General features: G+C 30.9%; 1 protein-coding gene across 1 annotated transcript; it reads left to right on the plus strand.

Moving 5' to 3' along the window:
- Window positions 1–1,956: 1,956 nt before the first annotated feature.
- Window positions 1,957–4,103, plus strand: LOC117905213 (sugar transport protein 8-like). Its single transcript, XM_034818161.1, has 4 exons — window positions 1,957–2,074; window positions 2,336–2,655; window positions 2,916–3,542; window positions 3,648–4,103. The coding sequence occupies exons 1-4, from the start codon at window positions 1,957–1,959 to the stop codon at window positions 4,101–4,103; spliced, it is 1,521 nt and encodes a 506-aa protein (XP_034674052.1).
- Window positions 4,104–9,106: the final 5,003 nt, after the last annotated feature.

The raw sequence follows: 9,106 nt of genomic DNA on the forward strand, positions 1-9,106 counted from the left end.
AAATTATAAGTTATGAATTGGCATTGATATAATTTGCCCAAATTACTTGAACAATTTCATCCATACATATTGTCATATATAATTGTTGCACTATCATTTGTCAAATTAATGAAGTGGCTTATGTTACTTTTGGTCGCTTTTTCACCTTGCACTAAAATGTCTTTCACCTCATATTGTCTAAATAATTGATCATTTTGTGTTGATTGACAAATCTAATTGTGAAGCGTACAACATGCAACAATAATTGATGGTTGTTTACTTGACTTATAATAAAACATCATCCTCAATATAAATAATCGTGCTTCTAAAATACTGAAACATCTTTCAATAGTATTTTGAAGTGATGAATGTTTAGAATTAAAAGGTTTTTTGTACCTTATGGGCTAATTATATCTACCTCGATAATCTAGTAAGTGATATTGCTCACTATGATACGATGGTACGTAGAAATTCAAATGTACAAGGATAACCTAAATGTACTAAATAATATTTTCTTTCAATTGACCATGGAAATTGGATTTCAAGTCTAGTTAGTGCATCCAATAAGACAAGTGCATTATTTGTTATTCCCTCCCAACCAACATAGACGAAAGTGAACATTATGTTAAAATCACATGCACACATCACATTTTGTGTTATGACTATTTTTCATGATGTCTTATGATAGCGCTTAAGTTACATTTTAGGTACTCATACTATTATTTCTTTATGATTGTGCTTTGTATTCTTGCTTGACATGATAGTGATAGTAGAATTTTGAAATCACCTTAGGCCATCTAAGTATCCATGATCAACTTACTAATTGCCAAATTTCCCCCAACTAAGCTAGAAGGGACCTCGTTAGGGCATACAGAGGTGCTACCTCTTTGAAGGTACCTTTTTAATAGGTAACCTGATCTTCGGACCAAGACCTAGGTTTTTTAGCTACAAGTTTTCCAAAAATCATGGCTCATTTTAGGGGTTTTGTTTTTACTTGATTTCCTTCTTAAAAATAAATAAAAGTAAGTGGTGACTTCAAGTTTTTAATAAAATAAAATTTTTAACCTTAATCATAAGCAAGTCTCACCAGTCTAGTGGGACGCTCATAGAAAATGTGGCAACACAATTACACTTGCATGGATTTTGATGAAGAGTTGAAGGCACATACATAGTTTGGAAATGAAAATTGATTATTGGAAGATGAATACAGTGGATAAAAATGAGTCAATGGTCTGGGTTTTCTTGAAAAGCCTTTTCAATAATTTCAATTATGGTTTTTACGAGTGGGAAATTAGAACTAATCTTAGAAATTGCAAGTAATATCATTGAATGGTTTTGTAGAAGATTTGAAGGTAAATGGTATTGCATAAGGTTGATGTTAATTTATGAAACATGGGTATATATTTTGGTCAGAAAGAAATGTGGATAAACATTTGAGACATTTATAAATCTGTTATTGCCTAACATAAATATCTAAGTGACCAAAAACAAGAGATTTGGAGTTTTGAATGTCTAAATTTGGAAAGGATGTTTCTCTAATTTTTTTTTTTACTTTATTGATTGTAAGATGTGTAGGATTTTGGTTGTAGAGGGGAAATTTCTTGAAGTAAAATAAGGGGACTTAAAATTAAAGCATCAACCCATCCAACCCAATATTTTCCACACTCCTATTTAAAGAAAAACTACTTTGTAACTTTTATTTTGCCACATAAAGATCTTCAAAATCCCCTCTGGTCCCAACTCACAACTTTCGTGTCGGCATTACCTGTCTAATTTATCCAGAGAGCCTTTTAACAATTTTAGAAAAATCTCAAATTAGTGAAATGCTTGACTATAAAATTCACACTTCTGGATTTGTAATCTCGCTCATTCAATTTTCCCACTCTCTTTGTATCTCTTTACCGTGAGTTGAACTTCGTGTCTTTTGGTTTTTCCTTTTATGCGGTGTGATTGAGTTTATTATTGAAGAAGGCAAGGATGACAAAGATCGAAAAGGTTGGTAGCTTTGAATCGAAAATCACCGTTTATGTGGTAGTTTGTTGGGTTCTAGCGGCCTGTGGAGGTCTGATGTTCGGCTACGACATCGGAATTTCAGGTGCAAAATGCTTTCATGTGTTAAGTCATTCATTATTCCGATTTTATTTTATTTTCATGAGCTTTCTCTTGGTAATCTAAAGCGTGCCTTCGAAGATGATGGTATAATCCAATTCCAATCCTTGGACGTTTTTCAATTTGTCAGCATGATCCTACAATGAATAAGTCGTTCAAACCACTGGATCACAGTAGCGATTTTTAAATCATTGAAGATGTAATCCAGCAGCTTACGTTTAAATCATTGTTGTCATTGGTGTGGCAGGTGGAGTGACGGCCATGGATGACTTCCTCATCAAGTTCTTTCCGGCCGTTTATCAAAGAAAGCTTCGTGCGAAGGAAGACAACTACTGCAAGTATGACAATCAATACCTTCAGCTTTTCACATCTTCACTCTATCTTGCTGCTCTCGTTTCCAGCTTTGCTGCCTCAAAGATGTGCTCCAAATTGGGTCGAAAGCCCACGATTTTCGTGGCATCTGCCTTTTTCTTGTGTGGCAGTCTCTTGAGCGCGGCCGCTCAACGAATTTGGATGATCATCCTTGCCAGGGTTCTTCTAGGTGTTGGGGTGGGCTTTGGCAATGAGGTATTAATGTTGCACCAGTTACAACAGTTTTTATCATCATCCTTCTCCTTTTCGCATTAAAATCATCAATTTTTCGCGCACTGCTGCTTTAAATTGTCGTAACTTTCGAATCGTAAATCGAAATTAGGAACCGTTTTTTTGTTGGATTCACATCGTCGAGATTTTGATCATCAAATGCTAGGCATTGCTTTGAAGGTATGAAACACCAGCGTGGACTGCTAATTATAACTAATTACATCAACATCTTGAAAATTTTGTAGGCTGTTCCTCTATTTTTGTCGGAGATTGCACCAGTCCAGCATCGAGGAGCTGTAAACATTCTCTTCCAACTCTTCATTACAATAGGGATTTTGTTCGCAAATTTGGTAAACTATGGCGCGTCCAAGATTCATCCATGGGGATGGAGACTGTCTTTAGGCCTTGCATCCCTTCCGGCTGCCTTCCTATTTGTAGGCTCTGTGGTCATCATTGAAACACCGGCGAGCCTGGTCGAGCGTAATCAAGAATCTCAAGGGCTATCGACGCTTAAGAAGATAAGGGGAGTAGAAGATGTTGATGCGGAGTTTGAACAGATTAAAATGGCTTGCGAGGCAGCACGAGAGGTCAAGGATCCATTCAAGAGACTCATGAAGCGCTCTAGCATGCCCCCACTAATCATTGGCGTTATGATGCAAGTGTTTCAGCAGTTTACGGGGATCAATGCTATCATGTTTTATGCACCGGTTTTGTTTCAAACCGTCGGGTTTAAGAATGACGCATCTTTGTTGTCCTCTGTCATCACCGGACTTGTGAATGTTTTCAGCACGTTGGTCTCGATCTATGGTGTTGACAGGGTCGGGAGGAGGAAACTGCTTCTCCAAGCTTGCGTCCAGATGTTCATAAGCCAGGTGATGTATTGAATTGGCATAACCCTGCTTTTTCTTAACTTTTCCAAGTAGCCTGTTCACATATTGGTATTGACCGTGGATCATTTGCAATGCTATATGATGCAGACTGCAATTGGAGCAATCCTACTAGTTCATTTGAAAGGTTCGAACTCTCTGGACGAAGGACTAGCAGGGCTTGTGGTGGTGCTAGTGTGTTTGTTTGTTATGTCCTTTGCATGGTCATGGGGTCCTCTTGGTTGGTTGATACCCAGCGAAACTTTTCCTCTGGAGATAAGAACTTCCGGGTTTGCATGTGCAGTGAGCTCCAACATGCTCTTCACCTTCATCATTGCTCAGGCATTCTTGTCGATGATGTGCCACATGCGTGCCTTCATATTTTTCTTCTTTGCTGCTTGGATAGTGGTCATGGGGTTGTTCGTGTTATTCCTCTTGCCCGAGACAAAGAATGTGCCGATTGATGCCATGGTTGAGAGGGTGTGGAAGCAGCACCCGGTCTGGAAAAGATTCATGGATGATTATGATGGTAAAGAAGGCGTAAAAAATGTTGGGATGATCATATGACGATTGCACAGAAAAATATTTCCTTTTTCGCCACAAACGTGGGACGACTACTCCGAAAGAATGTTTTTGTTCTCATGCATGGGTAGAGCCCTTTATCAATCTGAATGTAAACGATTGTATATACAGTGTTGGAACCATCACTAGTACAAAAATAATGTATTGTGTCACTTTTTATGGTGTCACTTTTAAAATAATGATATCATATGACTTAAAATCCATAAAGGTGACACATCATATAAAATTTTTTAATTAGAATACATGATATTAATTTTAAGTTTATAGTGTCAGTTTTCGAAAAGTGATACCATATATAATAAAAAAATTTAAAATATTATAACTTAATGGACCCACTTTGAGAATAGTGATATTATATAAAAAACTTATTGTTTCCATATGCCCACAATCCAAAATTATCTTGTTCCATAACCTTAACCATAATTTTCTTTTACCTCTTCTCATACTCATAGTTAACACAAAATTGTCCTTCTCTATTTCGTGGGCTCTTAGGTAACCTAAAATCTCTTAATTTCATTTTATTTTTTTTATTAATTTCAAAATCTTTATTAGCACAATTGATTTATATTCATTTATTTGATATATCTGTAATGTGGATTGTATAAATAATATTTTTTTTTATTGTGTTGTAGGAAAGTAAAAATTAGGTTTAACATTCCACCATATATTTTGTTTCATAATTAAACCCATAAACCCCAAAATGAATGAAAATAAGATAAATGAATGATTTTTTTTAATATCTTTTATACTTAGAATAAGGGATAAACATTTTACCGTATGAAATTTTCTTTTGATCTTATAAGAAATTTCCTTTAATGAGACTTTTTGTTTGTTTTCTAGAAATATTATAGTATATTATGATGAGGATATGCATTAGTGATATTTGAAAAATAATTTTTTAGAAAATTATTCTCGATATTGTCATCTCTCACAAAAGGAAAAATAAAATAGTTTTCATATCATGTTAGAGTTGGTTTGAAATGTTGGAATTAACAATGATAAATTAAATTTATTTTTTTATTTATTAATGTAAATGAATTGTTTTTTAAAATTTATATAGGAATGAAAAATTTTATAATCATAAAAATGATCAAATCTTATATTTTGATTTTTTTTTTAATTCTTTTACATGGTATTATGGTTAATATCTTATCTTGTTCTATTCATATTTTTTCTATTCTTAAATATGTTTTTTGTTTTTTGTTTTTACCTTCTTTCCTTATTGTTTTTATACACATTGACCAAAATTTAGAGTAATTTGAGATTGATGATAAAATTTCCCTTTCAAGGTTAGAAAATTTCTATAAAATTTTTTATTACATAAATTTTTTCAATTCCTTCCATAAAACTCTTCATTTTTTTTTTTCTTTTTAAGAAGATGTTTTATAATTTTCTTTGGATTTTCTATGCAATTTCCTTTAATCAAACTGTTTGTTTATTTGCTATATTTATTTTCTAAGAATGTTATAGTATGTTGTGATGAAGATATTGGTTGGTCATATTTGGAAAATAATTTTTGAGAAAATTATTCTCAATATTGTTATCTCCCGCAAAAGGATTCTAAAAATATATTTTATTTTTAACCTTTTTTCTTATTGTTTTTATATGCATTGACCAAATTTTGGAGTAATTGGAGATTGATGATAAAATTTTCCTTAAAAAATGTTAAGAGAAAAAGTAGTATGAAAAAGAACTAAAGAACATTTCATAAAAATTATTGATTTTTCATAACTTTGATATTTAATTTTTCTAATTAAAATAATTAATAAAAAATTTGGATATGAAAATATGTTCAAATAAAAATTTAAAACATCGAAGGAAAAGATATTCAATATTTTAAATTTTTTACTTGTATTATTCTTTAGATTAATAAATTATCAAACATTTTTTTCAAAAAAACAAAAAAGAAAAAATGAAGAAAAGGAAGAGTTTTATGAAAGGGATTGGAATTTTTTTTGTAATAAACGAATTTTATGAAAATTTCCTAACTTTGAAAGGAAAATTTCATCATCAATCTCAAATTACTCCAAAGTTTGATCAATGCATATAAAAACAATAAGAAAAGAAGACAAAAATAAAACGTATTTTTAGAATCCTTTTGAGGGAGATGATAATATTGAGAATAATTTTCTCAAAAATTATTTTCCAAATATGACCAACCAATATCTTCATCACAACATACTATAATATTCTTAGAAAATAAACAAACAGTTTGATTAAAGGAAATTTCATAGAAAATCAAAAGAAAATTATAAAACATCTTCTTCTTAAAAAAAAAAAAGTTTTATGGAAGGAAAATTTATATAATAAAAGGATTTTATAGAAATTTTCTAACTTGAAAGGGAAATTTCATCATCAATCTCAAATTACTCTAAATTTTGCTCAACACATATAAAAACAATAAAAAAAAAGGTAAAAACAAAAAACAAAAAACACACTTTAAAAATACAAAAAAATATGAATAGAACAATATGAGATATTAACCATAATACCATGTAAAAAAATTAAAATCAAAATCAAAATATAAGATTTGATCATTTTTATAATTATAAAAATTATCATTCCTATTTAAATTTTTAAAAACAATTCATTTACATTAATAAATAAAAATAAAATTAAATTCTCATTGTTAATTCCAACATTCCAAACCAACTCCAACATTATATGGAAACTATTTCATTTTTACTTTTGGGGTTTTGGACTTAACAATGAAATGGAAGATATTGTGGAATGTTAAACCTTCCTACAACTCAATAATAAAAAAAAACTATTTACACAATCCACATTACAGATATACCAAATCAATGAATGTAAATCGATTGTGATAATAAAGATTTTGGTATTAATAAAAAAAATGAAAATGATAGATCTAAGAGATTTTGGGTTACCTGAGAGTCCACGAAGTACAGAAGAGCAGTTGTATGTTAACTATGAGTGTGAGAAGAGGTAGAAAAAATTATGGTTAGGGTTATGAAATGAGATTTTTTTTGGATTGTGGGTATGTGAAAACAATGATTTTTTTTTTATATATATATACTATCATTATTCTCAAAGTGGGCCCATTAAGTTATAATATTTAAAAAATTTTATTTTATATGGTGTCACATTTCGAAAACTGACACCGTAAAATTAAAATTAATATCATCTATCCTAATTGATAATTTTTACATGATGTGTCACCTTTATAAATTTTAAGTCATATGATGTCATTATTTTAAAAGTGACACCATAAATAGTGACACCATAAATTATTTTTGTAGTAGTGTTTCTACCTTTAAAACTAGTTTGTCTATCAACTAGAACCCATACACTCACATGCGTGTCATCAACTGCTCCAATGTATGCAATACTATAAGAAAAAATTGTGTTATTTTTAAAGATTGAAAACTTTACCTTGAACCATGGAAAATAATTAAGGTTATTAACAATGTATGAAAGCACCTTATTAGACATTGCTAGGACATATGAGGATTTTAGCTAGCCAACATAATGTTCTATTAGCTTCTTTGAAATATTGAGCAACAAACTGTCTACAACGACTCTCATTCTCATGTTATACCTCATTATTAGTAAGAACATGACAATTGCTTCTACAACTGTCACTCATCATGCATCTTTTAAGTTTTTATGTCTTTTTGGATGGTCACAAAAGTTAATAAAAGTTTGTTTGTCCATTCAAAACAATTTGTAACATGCTTGAGGATGACATTCTAGTATATCTCTTACAAATTGTGCACCACTTAATATATATATATCCTCTTAATTAAAAAAAAACCACTCTTTCATTATTTGGACAATAAATATTTCATCTAAGTCATCATCATCCTTAGAAGATGAAGTTGACTTGTACAATAACCCGCTACTTTTGTCATCATCAACCATTACTTGCTACACAAAATAATATAATACACAACATAAAATAACATTTGATTAATATTAACATACATATTATTTAAGTTTCATAAGACTAAATTAGAAACACACAAAAATTAAATAGCACACTAAAACTTGTCTAACAAAAAATATATATATATATATATATATATATACTACATTGCTAGCATAATAACAATCCATTCAAATATGAGTAACCATATCTAAACTCTATCAATCTATGCCTTCTTCCTCTCATCAAACATGTTCACAAAAATCTCTCTACTTTACAGATGTGAACTTCTCAACAACCTTCACATATTTGTCATTGTCAAGCAATCCAATATTTTCCAAGGCTTCCATGCATTTGGTTATGCTAAATTCATGAGTGCCTAGGGAACTAATAGCCTTAGTACTAGTTCTACCCTTACATCTCTTAGCTCTAGTTAATAATGTCTTAGTTTTGGCCTTAAATGTCTCAAATCTAGCATTAAAGCCTACGCTTTCAAGACCTCACTCACTTGACTTAGTCTTGACTTTTTCTTAACTTTTTTTACGATCCTCACAATAATCACTAGTATGCTTTTTAGAATGGGTGGTTACCCCTCCTTTCAATCACTCGTTATAGAGGATCATTAGGACTCTCACAATCTACATCTACATGTATTCCATCATGTTGAAGGTTAACATCCATCTCATTTTCATCAGTAGTGTTTAGTGGATATTAGGTTGAGTAGTGGAGGACACTAGTTGTAGAAGGATTAAAGATGAGTCCTAGCAACTTATAATTTGAACATCCATTGGAGTAGAACTTTTCCGCATTTGGGTGTGTCTAATAAGAAATGAACAAATAATATAAAAAAATTCTCATGCTTAACACTATGTTAATGGAGAAAAATGATTACTTTGAAAGTCGATCTTTTTACCTAAATGTAATTTTGTTAGGTTTCATCTAAACCATGCACTATTTTACTTTTAGCATCCCAACTAGATCTAGTGTGCTTTAAAAGGCTAGAGAATTCACAATGCTTGGCATGTAGTCTATGAAACTTTTGTTTCAATTGTTTTAAATTAAAATTTCATTTTACTCTAATATTCATTTTATTTAACATCTT

Source organism: Vitis riparia, chromosome 17, assembly GCF_004353265.1.
Source record: "Vitis riparia cultivar Riparia Gloire de Montpellier isolate 1030 chromosome 17, EGFV_Vit.rip_1.0, whole genome shotgun sequence".
In the NCBI taxonomy this organism is placed as follows: domain Eukaryota; kingdom Viridiplantae; phylum Streptophyta; class Magnoliopsida; order Vitales; family Vitaceae; genus Vitis; species Vitis riparia.

Excerpts from the sequence above, each read along its gene's own strand:
- LOC117905213 (XM_034818161.1), top strand. The coding sequence starts at position 1,957 with ATGACAAAGATCGAAAAGGTTGGTAGCTTTGAATCGAAAATCACCGTT. Across the intron at positions 2,075-2,335 it reads CTACGACATCGGAATTTCAG|GTGGAGTGACGGCCATGGAT; the intron begins GTGCAAAATGCT and ends TTGGTGTGGCAG. Across the intron at positions 3,543-3,647 it reads TCCAGATGTTCATAAGCCAG|ACTGCAATTGGAGCAATCCT; the intron begins GTGATGTATTGA and ends TATATGATGCAG.